Consider the following 25,048-nt stretch of genomic DNA (forward strand, 5'->3'; position numbering starts at 1 on the left):
CCACTATACCCCCACTACTTTGTACCCTTATAAATAACCATAGACCCACACACACACTCCCCTCCCCCATGAATAGGGCCCCTGTGAAAACAAACGCACATGGATGGATGCTTTTGGATGAGACTAAGACAAAGAACTGTGTGAAGAGCCAATGGAACGTCGACATCAGGCCCGGACAGGACTACCCACGACCCAGATCGACCAATAGGAAGGCCAGATTACAAGATCAACCTACTTTGCTTGTTGCCTATATAATCTGTACGAAATGTTTAGAGCGCTCTCTTTTCCGACGATTCCATACGAATCAGACAGAAGGGGCCGTGCTGCACGATTTGCCAGATATCTTCACACTGAATAAACTGTCTTACTAAATACTGTTCCACCCTGTCCAGCGTATTGACTTGGTCTCATTTCTCTAGTAACGAATCATCAACAGAACTTGGTAGCAGAGGATGGTTAGACACCTTTGAATTCGGTCCATAGAAAGTTGATGAGAGAAAAGACAAGTTTGAGACAGATTCCAGAAGGACGGGTGACCTGGCCGTAGGAGATATCGGAGATTCAACTCACCCAGGAAACTGATCTAAGAGCTCGAAACTATAAGGTGAGCAGAGCCGGTTTAATCAAAATCTGTATATTGTATTATAGCCAATATCTAAATTGAGATCAGGAGTACTGGCGTGAGTATGAATTTCTGTTTAAATTTGTAAAAAAAAAAAAAAAAAAACGTTAAAACAAAGGCATGGTGTAAGGATATCTGCGTTAAAAATCCCATTCCAAGTAGTCTGATAACAGTGAGGAATTAAATGGATTTTGTCTGAATGTATTCCAAGTAGTCTGATAACAGTGAGGAATTAAATGAATTTTGTCTGAATGCATTCCAAGTAGTCTGATAACAGTGAGGAATTAAATGAATTTTGTCTGAATGTATTCCAAGTAGTCTGATAACAGTGAGGAATTAAATGAATTTTGTCTGAAATGTATTCCAAGTAGTCTGATATACCAGTGAGGAATTGATGAAATTATGTGAAATGATGAAATGTGATATTGTGTGATCAAGTTGGTAATAGCGAACCTGAGCCTACTGGAGTTGGCATTCCAGTAGACAGAAGGCTATGCGTGTTATTCTGAATGTATTCCAAATAGTCTGATGTACCAGTGAGGAATTGATGAAATAAGTTGCATGAGCAGAACCGAGACTAGTCGATAACTAATTTTCGATTAGGAGCGTTGGTAAGAAGTTATTGCTTGAACTAGGTGTATAGGAATTAAACCCGAACTCGCCAAATCAATGTGAGTGATTGAACGTTCCACGAGGCCGATTGCTACTAATTAGGGATATGCTAAATTGAGGCTGTGTTGAAAGTGACCGCCGAGTCAAAATGTGTGGGCTGTTGTGAAGCAGCTATTTTGTGCTGATAAGTTGACTTGATTTTTTCCCTCTCGTGCTGCTGGGTTTTCCTTAAGGACTAGAATTAATTAAATAATTATTCTAGAAGCGCTAGGATACACTAATATATTGTCCCAAAAGGACACGTTTGAAATACTTTGGGAAAGTATTTAATTAATTAGTTGAATATTGTGATAATAATATTTTTTGAGAAAAATGAGTCCTAGAATTAATTAAATAATTATTCTAGAAACGCTTGAATTTACTAACATATTGTTCCAAAAGGATATTGCCGAAATACTTTGGCAAAGTATTTAATTAATCGAAAAAGTGAAAAACAATAATATCTTTTGGGAAATAGTTCCTAAAGTCTTTATTCCAATTATTTTAGGAGCGTTTGAATATACTAATATATGGTTCCAAAAGGATAAAGCTGAAATATTGTTGGAAAAAAAAAAAAAAAAAAAAAATAGAATAGACCCAGACATAGCTTAATTACAAAATGGCCACGACCACCGTACCCAAACACAAATTCAATGAATACTTAGATCAGAGAATGAAAGACAGAGCAGGGGGAAAAATACAGTATAAAATAGTTAAAAAAGTGTGGGAAGAAGTGAGGCTAAAATGGACGCAGGCAGGTTACCTTAGTGGGGCGGCCCCATCAAAAGGGCAACTCCTCACTATGGAGAAAGAATTAGAGGAAGTAGTGAAGGAAGGGATAGAAAGTGAAGTTGAAAGGAATAAGAACCACTTATTCACAAAGGAAGGTACAAAACATAGGGAGAAAGCAGAGGCAGAACTAAAAATAGGCATGTGGGCAATTGAAGAAATCAGAAGAGCACTCCCTTACAGAAAACCTGACATGATGGGGGTGGTCACTGGAGCCCCAACTGACACCAAAGAGGGCATGTCCAACAATAATGACGCCCCACCTACCACCACAGCAGCCCCATCGGCCCCAACCCATTTATACCCAGAACTGCCACAGGGAGAGAAAATAAAACCACCTCCCTATTTTCAAAATCCATTTACCCATCTCCCTCAAAACCCTTTTCTGACCCCTGCTGTGGTACAGGCACCAGTGTTTGTGGTGCATGAAGGACACCTAAAAGGAAGCATGACTTTGGGGATCCAAGAAGGGCAACTCGTGTGTGAAGAGAGGCCTGATCATCGAGAAAGGGAGGAAAGGGATAGAGCGTACACACAGGGACGTGGGGGGGGTTCGAACCCCGCCTCACTACAGGGACACGGTGGGTCTCTACCAACCTACCCACAAGGACGGGGTAGTGGGTCTCAACCAGGCCCTTTGAAGAGAGAAGACAGAGAGCTGATTCAGTTTTCTTCCACTCCAAACCCAGACTGGTTCAGAAACAGAACACGGGGGGATAGTCAAATAGTCTCTGAAGGGTCATGGTCGCCACCAGGACAATGCTCCTCTGGGGCCTCATTAAGGGGAAACCACAGCAAGGACGATGAAGGTGAGAACAGATTAGGACAAGATGAAGAGGAGGTGGAGCGAGACATCAGGGACTCAGTGGCATGGGCCAAATCTATGTTAGAAGATGCTGAACGTGGAGGGGGCTCATACCATATAGAAGGGGTAATGTTGGGGAAGGTGACGGATTTGGTCGAACCTATCAGACAGTCCGTACGTCTCAGGGAACAGAACAGCAGGGGTGTCTCGTCCAGGGCAGACTGGGATCCCCAACATGGTGGACGGGGAGGAAAGGAGATGCAGATGCCGTTGAGGCCCACTCCGGACGGAGGGCATGAAGAATACCAACCCTGGAAAATGACAGACCTTACCACTTTGATGGAACAATTACCCAGCCTGCATGGGGGTGCCTCTGCATGGCTCCTTCAACTGCAAACACTAACGTCAGGTCTACGGCTCTGTCTAGGTGACATGAGGGCCCTTCTGGCTAGAGCAACAGACCATACCACCATGAGTGCTCTGATAAGAGATGCAGATCTTGCCACAGCCCCGGCTGCACTGGCCCAGGAAGACTTCCGAGCGGAATTGTGGGCAGTGTTGAGAAGGGCATATCCCACAGAACGAAACCATGCAACCCTTTCATCATTCACCATCAATACAGGGGAACAACCGGCAGCCTACCTCGACAGAGCAAAAACCACATGGAGAACTGTCCACGAAGAACCATATGACCACACTGCCACCACGGTCAGCATGTGGAAGGAGATGGTGGTGAGCGGAGCTCCAAACGAGGTCTGTACTAAACTCAGGGGCACTGTGGGGTTAATGGCACTTCCCCAGGCTCAGTTCAACTCCCATGTGCATCACCACATCACCCAATACAACAAGGATAAGGGAGGGGCTGAAACACAAGTCCAGTCCCTACAGGTACAACTTTTGAAACTGCAATTGAAAGAGGCTCAGAAGGGGGAGAAACCCAAGAAACAGATGGTGGCTGAAGACCAACAAGAAATCTCACAAATTATTGAAAAAACTGTTTCCCAAATGATACAGCAACAACAACTACCCATCTTCACCCAGCAGGGACCACCTATACACCCACCCCAGGTGCAGCCATTCCAACTGCCGTATGCCTACCCGCTTCAGCCATACCCTTCGTCGGAACCACCACTACAACCCTACTACCCACTACCACAATCAAACTATTCACCCACATGGGGACAGCCCCAGAGGTACTCTGGATCTTATGGAAGCTGTCATAATTGTAAACAAGCTGGGCACATGGTGCGACAGTGTCCGCACCCAATAACCCCGGCCCAAAGCCAGTTTCTGGCCAATAGGGGACGAGGATACGCCCCTAGACCAAGAGGGGGAGTCAGGCCAATGATGTATCAACCACGTGCGGCCCTTCAACCCGCATACAACCACCCGAATCCAGACCCAAATCAGCAGCCACCTCCTCCCTTCCAGGGCATGTCTGACGAATATGCCCCATGGCCCTGAAGCTGGCCACCACTAACCTACACTCATCACTGACCTGGACTATTGAAGCATCAAAGGCTTTTGCACTCTTGAAAACAGATCTCTAAGTGGCAGCAGCCTTAACAGCACCTGACTAAAAAAAAAACAGCTCATCTGGTAATGTGCCATTCATTGGAAATCCACACCCACCATGGGGTTGCAACATATCTGATGTGCAAAGAATTCACGTTCAGCACTGTTAAAAAAAAAAAAATAATAATAATAATCAAAAAATCAAAAATAACCTTTTGGTAATGGTAGACAGGTTTTCCAAATGGGTCGAGGCAATACCAACAGCCCGTGAGGAGGCCAGGTCAGTCATTAAGTGGCTGCAGACTGAACTCATACCAAGGTATGGAGTTCCAAGGCAAATCCGATCCGACAAACGGGTCCCATTTCAGTAATCAACACCTGAGACAGGTGGAGGAAAGATTGGGTATTGTGCACAAGTTTGGGTTAGTGTACAGGCCACAATCTCAAAAGCCTCGTGAAACGCGCCAATCAAATGTATGTGCAGGTTTGAAGTTGATTTGGGTTGAAGCCCTGCCCCTGGCATTGATGGCCATGAGAGCCTCGCCAGGTGCAGGCACCCATCTCTCTCCTCATGAGATAATGACTGGTAGAGTCATGCTTGGTCCACCAAGGGAGGGAGGTCATATGCCCGCCCTTGATGTACAACAAATTGTAATGTCTGAATATGTGAGAAAACTGACGGAACTTTCTGCAGCTCTCTCCAAACAGATTCACAAGGTCCAAGAAGGGGAGCTGACGAGAGATCCGGCACCACGGAAGGTAAAAGTTGGTGACTGGGTAAGGGTGAAAGTCCACAAGAGAAAGTGGCTAGAACCCAGGTGGACTGGACCGTACGAAGTGAAGGAGGTTACTTCACACTCAGTCCAGGTCAAAGGTAAATCGGGCGCACCTTGGCATCACCTTACACATTGTACACCAGCCCCAACTCCTTCCAGAACTCTGACTGAAGTCAGGGCCGATTTGGCCAATCTCAATTCGACTCCAACCAAACAAACCTTAGTTGGTGAAAATGGGACGCCAGCCCCAGTTTCCACGAACTAAGGCTACTCGCCTAGGACCGGGATATCTCAATCCCTGGGAGAAACTGGGAATTTCCGGTCCCTTGTTTGTTATTTTGATAATCATTACTGGAGTGTCCCTAGGAACTTTCACATGGCTTATACAACAGCTCACACATCCACCCCTCTCACATCTTACAACTACTAATGTCACGTCCAACATTACCCTCGATCTCACCAGTCCTGCCATACACAAACGTAGCACTACAACCACAGACCAACCCTGCACTCCAACAGAGGTTAGAAGCACCACCTTATGTGTACCCGCTAATGTGACCACCACCATTACACTGTCTTGGGGGTTATTGGGAAAAGCTAGGAATGGCCTGGGAGGGCATGCTCTGGAGTACACCAGATTCAACTGGTATATGACAAGAGGGGGGTTTCAGGAGTGGTCATGGAAGAGCCTGGTCGCTGAGACTGGTCCTGACTGGTCTAGTTATTCATTAGGGCAAGCAGTTCTTATCTGGAGACAAAGATTGTCACTGACTAGGACTGGATTGCATAATTGGGGTCTATCACTAATTATTCGACCAGGTACTGGGACGGGTTGTCAGGATTTTATACTGGCACCACATGTAGATTCTAGCGAGGATCTACTCTACTGGCCAGTAAAAATCTGCATTACACAGCAGGCTCAGCCCTCTGCTATTACTGACCGGTTTACTGTTTTAACATCTAAGGGAAAGGGTGATTGGGGTCCTATTAATATGGTCACCACTCCTACCACCCCTGATGATACCATTCTTACTGCCACTGGAATCTCAGGTTTCTATAACAACTGGCTCCTATTGACCGAACAAGCAGCTAACATGACCCTGCAAAGCTGCGTCGTTTGCATGGGAGCTAGGCCATTGCTCCGCATAGTCCCAGCCGCTATTAGCGGAGACTGTCTAATGCCCCTTATGGACAAAGACAACCCACCTGAGAAGTGTTCACAGTGGGACGCTGTTTATCCGGTAGTCACCACGGTGGTCAAGAAACCGATATTCTCCTCCAGTGTGGCTAGAGCTAACTTCACATGCATAACCATGACAGGTGGAGGGACATTGTTGGGTAAGCTCCCTGATAGTTGGTGCTTGTACACTCACATGCTCACGGCAATCTTTAAACCAGTGTCTAGAGCTGATGTGTGGTGGTGGTGTGGGGGAACTAGTCTGTTGGACAGACTTCCCCACAATGCCACTGGTACCTGTGCACTTGTAACTCTTCTGTTGCCCATCTCTGTTTACCCCATAGGCGTCCAAGATCTGCTCACCCGTATACAAGCTCTGGGTCCTGAATATTGGCCTAACAGGACCAAGCGCACGGTGGGCCCTTCTGCTGGGGACCCAACTTACATTGATGCAATTGGAGTCCCCAGGGGGGTACCAGATGAGTATAAACTGGTTGACCAAGTAGCCGCGGGTTTTGAATCATCATTTTGCTGGTGGTGTACAGTTAATAAAAATGTGGACAGAATTAATTACATTCATTTTAATGTCCAGAAACTGGGCAATTGGACTCAACAAGGCTTTGAGGCGGTCCATGGACAATTGGCAGCTACATCCCTGATGGCATTTCAAAATAGAATCGCGGTTGATATGTTATTGGCAGAACGGGGGGGGGTCTGTGCCATGTTTGGTGAACAGTGTTGTACTTTCATTCCCAACAACACAGCTACGGATGGGAGTCTGACTGTAGCATTGGAGGGACTTCGTACCCTTAATGGTAAGATGAAACAGCATTCTGGAGTGGACACTTCTATGTGGGACTCATGGATGGATGCTTTTGGTAAATATAAGACGCTGGTTTCCTCTATCCTAGTATCTATTTCCGTTTTTGCGGGCATTCTTGTACTTTGTGGATGCTGTTGCATTCCATGTGCGCGCACGCTTGCTAGCCGTGTTATCACTGCCGCAATAGACCCTAATCAGGAAAGGGCCCAAATGTTCCCATTGCTTGATGATGGGGAAGCTGGACCTGTCTATCTATTTGAGGACTAAGAAACTTTTATGTCACGTCTCTTGTGAGACGTGAAGAGGGGGAATCAAAATTTGTCTTCTGACAAATTTTATCCCATAGCTTTGTCTTTTTTTACTTTTATGTCACGTCTCTTGTGAGACGTGAAGAGGGGGAATCAAAAATTTGTCTTCTGACAAATTTTAACTAGTTTATTCACGTCTATAAGACGTGAAGAGGGGGATTTGTAAGAAATTGTAATGGATACTGGTAACTTGTTTTAACCACTTCTCAACACAAGCTATACTTGGCACAACATGCACCCATCCCCACTATACTCCCACTACTTTGTACCCTTATAAATAACCATAGACCCACACACACACTCCCCTCCCCCATGAATAGGGCCCCTGTGAAAACAAACGCACATGGATGGATGCTTTTGGATGAGACTAAGACAAAGAACTGTGTGAAGAGCCAATGGAACGTCGACATCAGGCCCGGACAGGACTACCCACGACCCAGATCGACCAATAGGAAGGCCAGATTACAAGATCAACCTACTTTGCTTGTTGCCTATATAATCTGTACGAAATGTTTAGAGCGCTCTCTTTTCCGACGATTCCATACGAATCAGACAGAAGGGGCCGTGCTGCACGATTTGCCAGATATCTTCACACTGAATAAACTGTCTTACTAAATACTGTTCCACCCTGTCCAGCGTATTGACTTGGTCTCATTTCTCTAGTAACGAATCATCAACACTAGCTAGATAGCATTCATTTTCTTTTGCATATAATTTCTTTGCGGCATCTGATGACCTAACGTGGTGAGTGATGAACATGAATTTCTCCGGTTCTTCTTGACGCAGTTGAAGCTATGATGTCAAATCCTCCCACGTGTTTGTAGTGTGACCAGCTGTTTTCAGCAACTGGTATTGTTGAATTTGTTCGTCATATTGGCAGATTTGCTAGCAACAAACTATTTCGCCACAGTAGCTTCTAGCCTAGTGTTTGATATGCAATGCGATCTCCTCTACTGTAATGAACAGTGTCTCCTTAAGGACAAAGCTACTCTTCAATGCCAGGCAAAATCGCGAAGAATGGACAACTGGGTCATGTCTTTGGCAACCTAGCCTTAGTGGAGTTGCCAACAACCAGATGTTCTGAAAACCGGATGTGGGAACTCCGCTCAGAAGTTTATGTTCCGCCTGCTATGTTGGCTAGCTAACCGATAGAACTAATGACCAGGTTTGGTGGGAGGATGAAAAAGAATGAATTTACTTATCAAACATTAAATATCAATTAAAACACGTAATTTCTACCGGTAAATATGTGCTTCAGTATTGTTTTCTCTGGCAACTGTAGTATAAGCGGGATAAAAGTCGTCAGTTATTTACAAGATAATATACAGAGCATCAGCGTTTATCCTTAACATTACACTGGTAGAGGGCCTTTGTCATGTCAAATGTGACCCAACATTCTAACGGCAGTGACACCTGGGTACTGGCACCAGATCCTTCCTCACCTTGTGCTGCCTCTCCTTGGCAGGCTTGGTGTTGACCTTTCTCCAGGCGTCCAGCTCTTTGTCCTTCTGGTCTAGGTAGTAGCCTCGTACAGGGTCTCCTCCATTGTTAGCAGGGGCTCTCCAGGTGAGAATCATCTCAGAGCCAGTGCAGAGCAGCAGGGCGATGGCAGAGGAAGGGGATGGGGCAACTGGGAAGGGGAGATGTATTTGAAAAGAAAGTTTCGGCATGCTATACGTTTCCTCAGCCTGCCCAGAGACAAACAAAAAAAAGTATTACATTTAGATAGATAGTTTAGATGGATAGTGTTTTTAATAAATAGCTAATCAGCTTCTATTCTTCTGTATTCCATTCTATTCTGTCCACTTCCATGTATCAGGTCAGTTAATTTAAGGCCACACAGGGTTCCAGACACAAAATATTGGATTTCAGCCATATCATCAACTGATCCGAGTCCAGATTCGGAATCTGGCATCACTGTGAGTGGCAGCTAAAATGAGCGGTCATTACAATGTAGCAGCCTGCAGAGTGCATGTTATTATTATTATCAGACATGATATTATAGGGTGAGACAGCAGTGAGAGGGGTCAGCAGTTATTGATCAGGTTCCTGCCTCATCACAAGTCTATGTATTTCACTGTGTTTGTGGACAAACCAAAATAATTCAGGAGCCTACCCATTAGATCTAATACCTGTCATCATGTAATGGGTTCATGAGGCTGTTATGAACTAATGGTGAATTGAGATCAGGAATAGATTGATGAAGAGAAAGGAGAATACAGAGAAACAAGCCTTGGCTACTAACAAAGACTGACTGAAAAAGAAAATGGACTCCAACTAATTTACATGATCACTTAATATTTCACATTTACACCTCCTTATCCCGTCAAATTAGCCAGTGAAAGTGTAAATAAGAGATCACTATGAAAACATTCACAAGTATAAACACATTTCCCTGTGTCACGACGTGGCCCTTTTGGGTGTATATCATCCTCCCCCTCTCACTTTCTCTCCCACCACAGGTTTTACAACGGTCATAAATTCCTGGGAGAAACTCTCTTCGCTGCCATGGAGTATTGAGGGAGAACAAAGACATTATTCTTGCCAAAACTCCTAATCCCCAAAATTTGACAATTAAACAATATTTCTATGCTTGAGAATGTGGGAATGGTCCGTGGACACTGAAGGGACAGTAATGTCGAGTTTGTTTCATTTGGTGATCTCATGAAGGACAGGAAACACACATTACTGTGTCTTTGTTTGTGTACACTTCTCAATTATGGGGTTTGCATCTGATGGTTGTATAAACTATATGATTGAATATGAAACTATTTGTGAGAAGATGTAATGTGATGTTGGCCTTCTAAACGAGATATTTGTTTAGAACGCCCCTGTGAGCCCAGACATTACATCAGGCGTCATGGAACCGCCCTCCAAGGCGAGTGCTTATAAAGGACTTCTGACTAAATGTACATTAGTCAAAAACGCAGGGACAGGAGTTCCCACGTTGAAATGGCTGGAACTCTGAAACTTTCAACAGAGAAGAAGTACTACTCGATGCCAAAGAGACCCACGGCAAGCCGGACGTCTTGAATGGTTAAGAAATCTACAAACTAGAGTCAATATAACGCCAGACGAGGTCCCCACGTTGGAATGGCTATCACTCTAGAGACCAAAACATGCCGGGTGACGCTGGTGTGTGAAGTGGTTTAAACTACAACTCCAGGACAAGACCAGAAAACATGGAAGCTGTCGCTACATGTTGAAATGGTTGGCAACTCTACCAAAGGAAAAGACCAGAGAACGTGGAGATCATTCCCACGTTGAATTGGCTAAGAAATCTACAAACTAAAGAACAATTATTCAAGCTGCAGCTGTTTAAATACTTTAGTCTGGTACACGCATCCGATCTGAGAACATTTCCTAATTGTACTCTGAAGTATCCATTATAACAACCTACAACAGACATTGATCTCTGGTGGACAAACCAGAGGCGTTCTGTCAACGGACTATCCAGCAGACGGACCAGCGATCACAGAGAGGGACAGCAAAGGCATACACTTGTAAATATGAAATTTGCAATTTCATTTCGAATGAGTGTTTGTTCATGTTCAAAGTATTAGCAATTTCTATGAGTGTAGTTATCAACTGTATTACAGTGAATCCTCTCAGAGCTTCCCACTCTTGAACTGTTCCCACCCCTTTCCTTTGTCTACCAAGCTGTCATATCGGCTTAGCCCACTAGGGACTTTTCTATCATGTCAGTATGACCTATTGTCTGTGTGTGTTTATGTAATTCTGTGATTGATGAAGTTAGTTAGTAAATAAATAATTAAGCCAATTTGTATATCGCTGATTCATTATCTATGCTAGAGTTCGTGCAGATATCCAAGGGTTTGCGACATTCAGAATATGACTGATGAGGTAATAATACATTAATAGAAGACTGTAATCGATAAGATATGATATATTCGTGAAATTGACACTCTAAAAACAAAATTTGTCCGTGGTGCCCTGACTTCCTAGTTAATTACTATTCTGTGATTCGTTGAAAACAGACGGGGAAAAAAGGGAGAGACTATCTGAACTAGTTCTATTTGTTTCATTATTTCAGTTTGCCCTAATGAATATGTCCCAGGAGCATGTCCAACATTGTGGGTCAGTCAGCTGTTTTTGTCTGGTACTCACTGAGAGCTGCTTTCACTAGGATAGGGGGAGACTCGTTGGAGTAGATACTGTTCCCAGCTCGACCCACAGACTTCACTCTGAACACATACTCCTTCTTCGACTTCAGACCATTGACTGTAAACCTGAGAGGAAAAAACACCTCATTTAGGCCTAGGTGTTGCAATGTCAAATTTGACTATTCATAGAGGCCTAATGCCTAAGCAATTCTTTCTACATTGGGATGGTTCTATGGACTAAAAAGCAATTTAACTGGAAATGTCAATGGAGCAGGACTAGGCTTAATCTGTGTCCTGGAAACAGTCCCATCATGTTCTGTTGTAGAATTAGTGGCAAGAGAGTAAACTACAACATTTATCCAATGCACAATATAAACAGCTTTCAAAATAGAGGAGCTCAGTTAATTTAAATGGCACAGTGAGTTCAGTACTGTACTTGGTGTTGGTGGTTGGTTTGTTGTTGACCGTCCTCCACTCTTGCTTCCCAGCCTCGCTATAGTACAGGTAGTATCCCAGAATGCCCTCTTTCTCCTTGGGCTCCTGCCACTGAAGCAGGACAGCAGAATCTGTGTCTCGGATGGCCAAGACGGAGGTGGCTGGAGCAGGAGCAGCTAACAGGATAACACAGTGAGCTCAGCTGATTGGCACACTCTTAGGAAAATAAAAACAGTCTATCTAAAGCCATCCCTGTAGGAGAACCCTTTATGGTTCAAGGTAGAACTGTTTAAAAAAAACTTTCTTCCATAGAGAAGGTACTGAAGGAAGGATGAAAATGGTTAACTGATGAACCATTGTCCCTGTAGAATAACCATAGAACTGTTTTTTATTTATAACAGCATACACAAATCCATATCAATGGAACTAGTATAACATTAAAGAAAGAATAAGTTTATTCCTCTCCCTCACCTTGGGGTTGTACCAGTGAGATTGGCGGGCTCGGCTCTGAGGGTTCGCTCACGCCAAACTTGTTGACGGAGCGCACCCGGAAGCAGTAGGACTTCCCCTTCTGTAGGTTAAACATGGGGAACCTGGGAGAGCCCACCGTGATGTCCATGCTGGCCAGCTGCCAGCTGTTTTTACCTGCAATGGACTGATGGACAGAAGGAAGTACGAACCGAGAGAGAGACACGGAGGTAGATGGAAAGAGAAGTAGGCAGAAAGACAGACAGACATACACACAGTGATTAATCCAAGTGTTTCTCACTATTATTTCTCTTTTCTGCTCCATTAACTTCATTCCCATATCTTTAAGTCCTTTTTAAAATGTACATTTGAATAAAACCCAGTGTTTAAAAGGAGATCAGCGATTATAAAGCGCAAGCCCAAGGGCGAGCCGAGGATATTTGAATATTCCTGGGCAGAACAGAAGCGGGAGATCTTGGTAATTTCAGATGCTTTTGATGGATTGGACAGTTTTATTACAGAGTTACTTATAAAAGTCCAATAAAAAGCTATTTCCTGTGGCAGTTTGCCGCTTTTCTTCTCATTATTGTAATTGCAAGCTGTTGGGCATCTAGCATGCAGAGCCCTGGTTGATATTGAAGAACTGGGGCACTTTGGGGGAGATGTAAAATGAATGATCCCCCTCCCCCCCCCAACCAAAACTTTGACAAACTTTAGTCATTGTAAGACATTCATCAAAATAGGAACACTTGTGTCCTTTATAGTTTGGTGGCCATGTACGAACACACCCACAACATGTACTATAAAACCTCCTTGACGTTGAAACTAAACCAGAACAAAACTGTGGCTAATTCACAACCGTGAACCTAGAAAACCAAGAGTTATACTTTTAATCACCCCCAAAGCCTAGAGAGAGAGCTTTGACCCAGCTAACAATTATGGGGAGAGAGAACGTTTTTGTAATGTTACAGGTAATGTCCAGTTGTCCAGTTTTCCATTAGTTGGGGGAACATTCTATGTTAGCTAAAACCTTGTGAGAAACCTTTTAACATGTTTTGGTGTTAAGGTTAGGAGAACATTCCCTTAATGTCAAACAGAATTGATCAGATTATACAACATTAATGTTCTAGACGTGTTTTATGGGACGTTGCAAGAACATTAATGCGTCCAGTTTTCGAGGGTTAGGAGAATATTCCATCAACGTTTCGATATCTTTAGGGCATGTGCTTATTGGGCCAGAGGCCCTGTCCAGAAGAAACCCTAACCCCCCTCCCTAGGCACTTGTGTAGATCTGAAACATCCAGTTTGGTGAATACACTTTGAAGTAAATCTCAGCTCTGTTAAGAGTACACTCAAGAAAACATTTTATTGATCATAGTGATTCAGGGCTATCATTAAAACAGGCCATTAATATGTTAATAGGTTAATATGCCCCACCAATATTAGGCAACTATACAGAAAGCCTTTAAATTGCTGAAATAAGTCAATAAATTCAAGGATGAGAGAATAATCAGATTAACTGACACCTGACACGGGCATGGTGGCGCATCGGGAAGATAGAAGTACGTTGAACTAAGGTTGTGAGTTCAAATCCCAGGCTAGGACATGTTGAATAATAATTACTGTATAAATGAACATGCACAATATAACCATGTGTGTTAAATATGTACGTTGAAAGCACTATGTTAAAAGCACCGGTGTGAGTGAGTATCCCTAACATTGCCAACAGACAAAGAGCTATGAATGGGTCAGTGGTTCACCAATCAGGGCCTTGATTGGCTCGGCATCAATAAGTGATGTGTAATACATTTTTTTGGAGGGCACATGAATGTTCTTGCAACGTTCTCATTTAACTTGTCTAGAACATCTTATGTTCTGGGAACATGGTAACCATGGTCTGTGTATGCTTGGTGGGACTTTGATGGAATATTCTCTTCACTCACAGAAAACTGGATACCTAAATATCTTGCACCGTTCCAATGAAATGTGCCTAGAACATACGCAAAACATTAGGAACACCTTCCTAATATTTGAGTTCCACCCCATTGTGTCCTCAGAACAGACTCAATTTGTCAGGGCATGGACTGTACAAGGTGTTGAAAGCGTTCCACAGGGATGCTGGCCCATGTTGACTCCAATGCTTCCCACAGTTGTGTCAAGTTGGCTGGGTGACCTTTGGGTGGTGGACCATTCTTGATACACACAGGAAATTGTTGAGTGTGAAAAACCCAGCAGCGCTGCAGTTCTTGAAATACTCAAACCAGTGCGCCTGGCACCTACTACCATACCTTGTTCAAAGGCACAAAAATATTTTGTCTTGCCCATTCAGCCTCTGAATGTCACACATACACAATCGTTGTCTCAAGGCTTAAAAATCCTTCTTTAACCTGTCTCCTCCCCTTCATCTACACTGATTGAAGGGGATTTAACAGGTGACATCAATAAGGGATCATAGCTTTCTCGTGGATTCATCTGGTCAGTCTAAGTCATGGAAAGAGCAGGTGTTCCTAATGTTTTGTACACATAATATCTTAAGTTCTGAGAACATGGTAACCACGTTCCGGGTAAGTTCTATTTGACATTAAGGGAATGGTCTCTTGGAATCATTCCTTGCACATCACAGGAACGTTTGTTGTTAGTTCATGAGAAAGCAAATTAACTAGCGACAAGAGAGCAACTTCAAGGTCTCTCAGTTTTTAACGAGTGCACCGATGCCCACCTAAACTGACACCGCCAGTGTTTTTCCCCCTCCTCTTTAATCTTTATATAATGGTCAGAGCTCTTCATTAATTTGGCTCCGAGTCTACAACAGTAAAACAGATCAATGGGCAGCTGCGGGCTGACACTACACGCACTAAGATGGCCGGGTTGAGGGTTAATTGGACCTGCGTTTTAATGAATGTTTAGCTGTTCTGTGTGTGTGTGTGTGTTTGTGTGTGTGTGTGTGTGTGTGTTTCTCTGTATTGTGTGTATGAGTAGGAGGACAGGCCTTAACTCACCCGCTCCACATAGAAGGTAAGTTGCTCCTTGCCTCTGGGCTCTGGCTCAGTCCAGCTAAGCACGGCGTAGTTGTCACTCACCTCACAGGCATGGACACCAGTGGGAGGGAATGGGACTTTCATCTGACCTGAGGTCAGAGGGAAGGAGGGAGGATGGGTGTAGAAGATAGTAAAGACAACAGGGGCATGGTCAGAAGGAGAAAACATTTAGAGACGGGGAGGATTACTATCTGAACTTGTCCAATAGGAACACATATTTTCATTTTCCATTGCAAATAGCTTTGCTACGGTGTACCCTGCTAAACAAGACCCAGAGCATTGGATCACATGACCAAGCAAGGGTCAGATATAAAATGTGTTTTTTTTCTGAGAAACGCACAGACTGTGTCATGACACACACACACACACACACACACACACACACACACACACACACACACACACACACACACACACACACACACACACACACACACACACACACACACACACACACACACACACACACACACACACACACAGTTATTGATTCATTGAAACCTTAAGCTGTACCCAGGTGCCTCGAAAAAGAGAGTATGGCAGTCTATGAGGCTGAGATAGTACTTTATTTCTCATAATAGTACACCATTCCCTGGTGTTTCCATGGTGTTTGCCTCCTCCTCCCTCTTTGAGCTACATCAGGGTCATGTTATGATCCCTGTTCAGAGAGAAGCACGCTGACTACCCTGGGCTATAATGTGCATTTACTAGGACACCATAGAGAATAGTCCACCTAATGGAACAAAGTACATTGCTTTCACAAAGCATGATGGAAGATAAGAAGAAACATGACGTTGTTATATTAAATATCATAGGCGAAATTGCCACGGGTGTCTTGTAGTAAAAAAAGATAGTGAAAGATAAGTGTTTCCAATGACAATGGTGTGCACTGTGTGATTTTGACCAATTGTTAGTAGGCATTGCCTGTCTGCTAATTGGTTGATGATGTCATTGGAAAATGTTAGGAATTTTATGAATAATGACTAAACAATGTTTACATTTAGATAAAACTATAACTAATTGAACTCTACACTGTATTATTATTATATCTGATTAATAATGTTAATTCATAAGGAAAGGATTATGTAGCATGAACAAGGAGTAATTAAAACATAATAAACACCATTCCAACTAAGTTGGAGAGGTGTGTGGTGAGGGTTATAAAGTAAGCAAAAAGGATCGTTAAACTATGGTTGAACCGACCCAACACTAGCCCTGAGATGTTTAGATAAGGCACTGAGTAACTTCTTAGGTCTTCCATTATCTTGAGTTGTCTGCTAAAGTGGTAATAAATTATAGTGAGCCTTCAGGAGAATAAATGATATTGTGTGTCATGTGTGTGCGCTGGTGAGTTGGAATTAACTTTTGAACCTGTTTTATCTTGGTCAAGAGGAGGAGCTTTATTCTGTAACCAATGACGTCATATTTTGTATATAAACTGTTGTTTGTGGTTAAATGGGAGCGCGCTCACGAGAATAAACACTATTATCTAATTCTAATAAGACTGGACCCTGTCTATTTTATGTTAATAAGTATCTTACAAATTCTTAGAAATAGACAGATTGATTTTAATTAATGAGTACATAAAGGAATTATAAAATTCCCCTAACAGAAACGCGTATCTTTCTTTACTACAAAACATAGAAACGCGCCATTTTCACACATGCTGATGTTGGGGTGGTGCTGGAGATGAATATGAAGTTGAAAAATGTTACAATTTTAAACTGCAACATTTTCTTTCTGCCCCATGGCTAAAGTGTTGAAGTTAACTGTTTCCACACACCCCCCCCAAAAAATCGGTTTTACCAAAACAAAAAAATCACTTTCCACTTCCACTTATACTGTGTTTTCAAAATACCCCTCTATAAAAAATAAAAAATACCCCCCCCCCCAAAAAAAGTAATGTTAAACTGTATAGAATTGCAGAACATGTGTTTTCAAATGTCTAAAGAATACCAAGGGGAAAGCAAAAATATGCAGTGATACTGTATCGTAACTATTCGGTCTAGGGAAACCACTGGGGGATACAATTGAAAATGCTGTAGTACCATAGCTACGAACACAGTCAGTAATAGTACTACAATGATGATGTATGTGGTTTCTCACTTTCCAGCTGGTCTTTGGTGATGGTGATCTCTCTACCTCTGTCCACCTTGATAACTGATTGAGAAGAAAAAGAGAGAGAAAAATAAAGAAATGAAATGCATGATAGCACAATGAGTAGATAACATGGAAGAAACCGTCCATACGATGCCAGCATGCCAGGGCTCAGCAGAGAGAGAGCTAGAGAGAGAGAGCTGGGGGAAACAGTCAGAGGCAAGCCAACCTTCTGGCCGTACTTCATCTGTGCCTAATGATCCACAGCATCTGACCAGCGCACCCATCTGTCCTCTCCGCTCCTCTCTCTCTCTCGCTCTCATAGCCCCCACCACACACACACACACAATGTATTCTATTTAGCCTATGTTATGTCTCTCTCTATCTAATGACCTCTACCCAGAGTGTGTTCGGTGTGTGTAAATCTGAGTGTGCAGATTACCCATAGTTCTGGTGTGTTCTAAAGGGTCGGTGGTGATGACAGGCTCGGTGGCCTTAGAGGGGCGTCCTACACCTGCCTGGTTGACGGCACACACCCTGAACTGGTAGATGGTGCTGTCACTCAGACCTCTCACAGGGTAGTGACATGCCTTCTGAATGGTGTCATTACAACGCACCCACTGCCCACTACCAATGTCACACCTAGGATTAGGGAGAGAGAGAGCGAGAGAGAGCGAGAGAGAAAGAGACCATAAGAGAAGGGAAAGGAGAAGAATACATTTCAAAAAATGTATTTCACTTTGTGACTTTCAAAATAGTTTTTTAGAGCAACATTCACCAATTTAGTTATTTCTCCGTGAATATAATTTTGTCATTATAAAATACATTTGTAAACATTTGATTGCATAAAAGAAAAACACATTTCAGCCAACAAAGGACAATCATTTTTCAACCCAAATACATAATATCAACATAACAAGTCTCACAACTCATTCATAAGAAAATGTGACGAAAAGCAGCCGTTGAATGCTGATAAATCAATACCGAACAAGAAGCAATGCCACCTGGGAAAGCAAACAAAGAAAGCAAATAGCTTGAGAGAACATTAAGCTGTGTATGTGTTGCTAGGCGACTGGAAGGTTAGGTCTCTCTGATGTTAGGTCTTTCTCTGATGCATATAATATATATATATATATATATATCGTATAATACATCAGAGTGAGACCTAACATTAGTATTTTAATGTGCTCTCTGCATGCTAAATAGAGAAGATGTGTAATGATGAAAGTATGCACATACACACACACACACACACACACACACACACACACACACACACACACACACACACACACACACACACACACACACACACACACACACACACACACACACACACACACACACACACACACACGCGTGCGCATCGATCAGCTTTAGTGATTAGTGAGCACCTGTTACCTATGGGAGGGCTTTGATTCAGTTAACGCTGTGTTCCATGTTGAATTATTATTACGCATATCATCCATCTTCTTTGGGCTTTGCCAAATGGATATTACATCAAAGTTGGCTGGGGTTTTATCTCCCCAATCCAATTTCCTCACACACATCCGAGTAAGTTGTGGCCCAACAGTTTAGTCTTGTTTGCTGTGTGTTGTTGATTTGGAGTAAACAAAGATAGCTTATGTCTAAGATAACTCTTATCATTTAGACTGAACGTACAGGTAAGCAGGCCAGTTTCAAATTAAATCAAATGTTATTAGTGACATGCGCCGAATACAACAGGTGTAGTAGAGTGAAATGAACCTTACAGTGAAATGCTTACTTACGAGCCACCAACCAACAATGCAGTTTTAAAAAATACGGACAAGAATAAGAGATAAAAGTAACAAGTAATTAAAGAGCAGCAGTAAAACAACAATAGCCAGACTATATACAGGGGGGTACAGAGTCAGGGGGGTACAGGGGGCACAGAGTCAGGGGGGTACAGGGGGGTACAGAGTCAATGTGTGGGGGCACCGGTTAGTTGAGGTATTATGTACACATAGGTAGAGTTATTGAAGTGACTATGCATAGATGACAACAACAGAGTGTAGCAGCGGTGTAAAGAGGGGGAGGTGAGGGTGCAATGCAAATAGTCTGGGTAGCCATTTGATTAGATGTTCAGGAGTCTTATGGCTTGGGGGTAGAAGCTGTTTAGAAGCCTTTGATGGCACTATGGTGTTGAACGCTGAGCTGTAGTCAATTAATAACATTCTCACATAGATGTTCCTTTTGTCCACGTGGGAAAGGGCAGTGTGGAGTGCAATAGATTGCATCATCTGTGGATCTGTTGGGGCGGTATGCAAATTGCAGTGAGTCTAGGTTTTCTGGGATAATGGTGTTGATGTGAGGTATGACCAGCCTTTCAAAGCACTTCATGGCTACAGATGTGAGTGCTTCGGGTTGGTAGTCATTTAGGCAGGTTACCTTAGTGTTCTTGGGCACAGGCACTATGGCGGTCTGCTTGAAACATGTTGGTATTACAGACTCAGACAGGGAGAGGTTGAAAATGTCAGTGAAGACACTTGCCAGTTGGTCAGCGCATGCTCGCAGTACACGTCCTGGTAATCCATCTGGCCCTGCGGCCTTGTGAATGTTGACCTGTTTAAAGGTTTTACTCACATCGGCTGTGGAGAGAGTGATCACAGTCTTCCGGAACAGCTGGTGCCTCTAAGCGAGCATAGAAGAAGTTTAGCTCGTCTGGTAGGCTCATGTCACTGGGCAGCTCTCGGCTGTGCTTCCCTTTGTAGTCTGTAATGGTTTGCAAGCGCTGCCACATCCAGCGCTGCAACATCCAACGAGCGTCAGAGCCGGTGCAGTATGATTCGATCTTAGTCCTATATTGACGCTTTGCCTGTTTGATGGTTCGTCAGAGGGCATAGCAGGATTTCTTATAAGCTTCTGGGTTAGAGTCCCACTCCTTGAAAGCGACAGCTCTACCCTTTAGCTCAGTGCGGATGCTGCCTGTAATCCATGGCTTCTGGTTGGGGTATGTACATACGTCGAGGGAGAGCTTTGTATGCGTCTTTGTGTGTGGAGTATACGTGGTCCAGAGTTATTTTTTTCCTCTGGTTGCACATGTAACATGCTGATAGAAATTTGGTAAAACGGATTTAAGTTTCCCTGCATTAAAGTCCCCAGCCAGTAGGGGCGCCGCCTCTGGGTGAGTGTTTTCTTGTTTGCTTATGGCGGAATAAAGCTCATTCAATGCTCTCTTAGTGCCAGCCTCTGATTGTGGTGGTATGTAAACAGCTACGAAAAATATAGATGAAAACTCTCTAGGTAGATAGTGTGCTTATCATGAGACACTCTACCTCAGCCGAGCAATAGCTCGAGACTTCCTTAGATATTGTACACCAGCTGTTATTTACAAAAATACATAGTCCGCCGCGCTTTGCCTTACCAGACGCCGCTGTTCTATCCTGTCAGTATAGCGTGTAACCAGCCAGCTGTATGTTGATATTGTCGTCGTTCAGCCACGACTCCATGAAGCATAAAATGTTACCGTTTTTAATGTCCTGTTGGTAGTTTAATCTTCTGCGTAGCTCGTCAATTTTATTCTCCAAAGATTGCACGTTTGCTAGCAGAATGGAGGGAAGTGGGGGTTTATTCGATCGCCTACGAATTCTCCTCATCACGCAAATCGCGGGGATCTGGGCCTGTTCCCGAGGAAGCAGTATATCCTTTGCATCGGGCTCGTCAGAGTCGTGAAAGGAAAAAAGGATTCTGCTAGTCCTTGGTGAGTAATCGCAGTCCTGACATCTAGAAGTTATTTTCGGTCATAAGAGACGGCAACATTATGTACAAAATAAGGAAAACAATAAGTTACAAACAACGCAAATAAACAAACAAAAAAGCACAATAGGTCGGGGACGCATTAAACGTCTGCCTTCCTCTCCGATGCCATCAAGATGGCGCTGACTGAGATGGTCGCCTCGCTTCGCGTTCTTCTATGCAGTATTTTGTTTTTTTATGTATTATTTCTTACATTGTTACCCCAGGAAATCTTAAGTATTATTACATACAGCCGGGAATAACTATTGGATATAAGAGCAACGTCAACTTACCAACATTACGACCAGGAATACAACTTTCCCGAAGCGGATCCTCTGTTCGGACCACCACCCAGGACAATGGTCTGATCCCAGTAGGCGACCCAAAACAACGGCGCCACAGAAGGGGCATTGCTCACTGCTCCTGAGTATACTACTTGCCAATGTCCAGATTCTTGATAACAAGGTAGATGAAATTCGAGCAAGGGTTGCCTTCCAGAGAGACAGATATTGTAACATTCTCTGTTTCATGGAAACATGGCTCACTTGGGATATGTTATCAGAGTCGGTACAGCCAGTCGGTTTCTTCACGCATCGCGCCGACAGAAACAAACATCTCAACATTGACGTATATGCTGACTCGGTGAGCGAGTTAAATAGCAAGTGCATCGGTGATGTTGTACCCACGGTGACTATTAAAACCGTCCTTTACCAGAAACCGTGGATTGATGGCAGCATTCGCACAAAACTGAAAGCGCGAACCACTGAATTTAATTGTGGCAAGGCAACCGGAAACATGACCGAATACAAACAGTGTAGCTATTCCCTCCGCAAGGCAATCAAACAAGCTAAGCGTCAGAATAGAGACAAAGTGGAGTCGCAATTCAACGGCTCAAACACGAGACGTATGTGGCAGGGTCTAAAGTCAATCATGGATTACAAAAAGAAAACCAGCACAGTCGCAGACACCAACGTCTTGCTCCCAGACAAATTAAACAACTTCTATGCTTGCTTTGAGGACAATTCAGTGCCACTGACACGGCCCGCTACCAAAACCTGTGGGCTCTCCTTCACCGTGGCCAATGTGAGTAAAACATTTAAACGTGTTAACCATCGCAAGGCTGCTGGCCCAGACGGCATCCCTAGCCGTGTCCCCAGAGCATGCGTAGACCAGCTGGCTGGTGTGTTCACAGACATATTCAATCAATCCCTAAATCAGTCTGCTGGGCCCACATGCTTCAAGAGGGCCACCATTGTTCCTGTCCCCAAGAAAGCTAAGGTAACTGAGCTAAACGACCATCACCCCGTAGCACTCACTTCTGTCATCATGAAGTGCTTTGAGAGGCTAGTCAAGGATCATATCACCACCACCCTACCTGATACCCTAGACCCACTCCAATTTGCCTACCACCCCAATAGGTCCACAGACGACGCAATCGCAATCACACTGCCCTAATCCATCTGGACAAGAGGAATTCCGATGTAAGAATGCTGTTCATTGACTACAGCTCAGCATTTAACACCATAGTACCCTCCAAACTCGTCATTAAGCTTGAGACCCTGGGTCTCGACCCCGCCCTGTGCAACTGGGTCCTGGACTTTCTGACGGGCAGCCCCCAGATAGCGAGGGTAGGAAGCAACATCTCCACCCCGCTGATCCTCAACACTTGGGCCCCACAAGGGTGCGTTCTCAGCCCTCTCCTGTACTCCCTGTTCACCATGACTGCGTGGCCATGCACGCCTCCAACTCAATCATCAAGTTTGCAGACGACACTACAGTAATAGGCTTGATTAGCAACAACGACAAGACGGTTTACAGGGAGTAGGTGAGGGCCCTCAGAGTGTGGTGTCAGGAAAATAACATCAAACTCAACGTCTACAAAACAAAGGAGATGATCGTGGACTTCAGGAAACAGCAGAGGGAGCACCCCCTTATCCACATCGACGGGACAGTAGTGGAGAAGGTGGAAAGTTCACGGACAACCTGAAATGGTCCACCCAAAAAGACAGCATGGTGAAGAAGGCGCAACAGCGCCTCTTCAACCTCAGGAGGCTGAAGAAATTTGGCTTGTCACCGAAAACACACAAACTTTTACAGATGCACAATTGAGAACATCCTGTCAGGCTGTATCACCGCCTGGTACGGCAACTGCTCCGCCCACAACCATAAGGCTCTCCAGAGGGAAGTGCGGTCTGCACAACGCATCACCGTGGGCAAACTACCTGCCCTCCAGGACACCTACATCATCCGATGTCACAGGAAGGCCAAAAAGATCATCAAGGACAACAACCACCCGAGCCACTGCCTATTCACCCCTCTATCATCCAGAAGGCGAGGTCAGTACAGGTGCATCAAAGCTGGGACCGAGAGACTGAAAACAGCTTCTATCTCAAGGCCATCAGACTGTTAAACAGCCATCACTAACATTGAGTGGCTGCTGCCAACATACTGACTCAAATCTCTAGCCACTTTAATAATTAATAATTGGATGTAATAATTGTATCACGAGTCACTTTAAACAATGCCACTTTATATAATGATTACATACCCTACATTACTCATCTCATGTCACGTTCTGACCTTAGTTCCTTTGTTATGTCTTTATTTTAGTTTGGTCAGGGCGTGAGTTGGGGTGGGCATTCTATGTTGTTTTTCTATGTTTTGTTCTGTTGTTAGATTTCTATGTGTTGGGCCTAGTATGGTTCTCAATCAGAGGCAGGTGTCAGTCGTTGTCTCTGATTGGGAGCCATATTTAGGTAGCCTGTTTTTCATTGTGTGTTGTGGGTGATTATTTTCTGTTCTTTGTTTTGTTTCACCGTACAGGAGTGTTCGTTTGTCGTTTTATTGTTTTTGTTCAGTGTTCATTATTCGTATTAAAACAATATGGACACTTACCACGCTGCGCATTGGTCCTCCTCTTCTTCCAACCACGACAAGCATTACATCTCATATGTATATACTGTGCTCTATACCATCTACTGCATCTTGCCTATGCCACACAGCCATCACTCATCCATTTGATTATTTGAACTTACAGCTTGGCTCGGTAGTGTGAAAAGGTTATACGAGTCCTCAACCTATGTCCTTGGTACGGTATTCATACAAAGCCCTAAAGGCCTCTTCACATTTAAATAACAATGGCTAACTGAACTTTAACACCTCACAGAGCAATTGTTTTGATTATGCAGTGGTGGTGATTCTGCTCTTCACAAGTCCTCACTGTCAGCCCTAGCTATGGAAACACAATTTCCCTAGTATAACATAACGGTGCATACACTAGTGAAACACCGGTGTTACAGTCGCAAAGTACCTCTCCACAAAGTAACCCTCCACTTGGTAGGCTCCATCAGCACTGGGAGGCTCCCAGGTGAGGAAGACATAGTCCTTTTGTACATCAGAAACCTTCAGGTCCAGAGGAGAGCCTGGACCACCGGACACTACTGCAGACGCATCTGAGTAGGGGAGGGAATGGGGAAGGCGTAAGAAGAGGGGAGGGAGGGGGAGAGAGACAGCAACACAATTAGACCAAAACAAATCATGAGAAAACAAAAAGATAATTACCTGACACATTGGAAAGAGTTTACAAAAAACCAGAGCAAACTAGAATGCTATCTGGCCCTAAACAGAATACCTGACTACTGTGACTGACACAAAATTAAGGAAA

At 43.9% G+C, this 25,048-nt stretch overlaps 1 protein-coding gene across 1 annotated transcript in view; it reads right to left on the reverse strand.

Annotated features, from left to right (window-relative positions):
- The window catches only part of myom3 (myomesin 3), a 54,296-nt gene that overhangs the window by 18,742 nt on the left and 10,506 nt on the right, over positions 1 to 25,048 (reverse strand). Inside the window, exons 7-14 of the mRNA XM_038977399.1 lie at positions 24,695 to 24,836; positions 18,071 to 18,270; positions 17,638 to 17,691; positions 15,493 to 15,620; positions 12,497 to 12,680; positions 12,027 to 12,201; positions 11,595 to 11,716; positions 8,909 to 9,096 (exon numbers count right to left, since the gene is read on the reverse strand). Of these exons, the coding sequence (XP_038833327.1) occupies positions 8,909 to 9,096; positions 11,595 to 11,716; positions 12,027 to 12,201; positions 12,497 to 12,680; positions 15,493 to 15,620; positions 17,638 to 17,691; positions 18,071 to 18,270; positions 24,695 to 24,836 (1,193 nt within the window). The remainder of the gene's footprint in view (positions 1 to 8,908; positions 9,097 to 11,594; positions 11,717 to 12,026; positions 12,202 to 12,496; positions 12,681 to 15,492; positions 15,621 to 17,637; positions 17,692 to 18,070; positions 18,271 to 24,694; positions 24,837 to 25,048) is intronic.

Source organism: Salvelinus namaycush, chromosome 37, assembly GCF_016432855.1.
Source record: "Salvelinus namaycush isolate Seneca chromosome 37, SaNama_1.0, whole genome shotgun sequence".
Taxonomy (NCBI): Eukaryota; Metazoa; Chordata; class Actinopteri; order Salmoniformes; family Salmonidae; genus Salvelinus; species Salvelinus namaycush.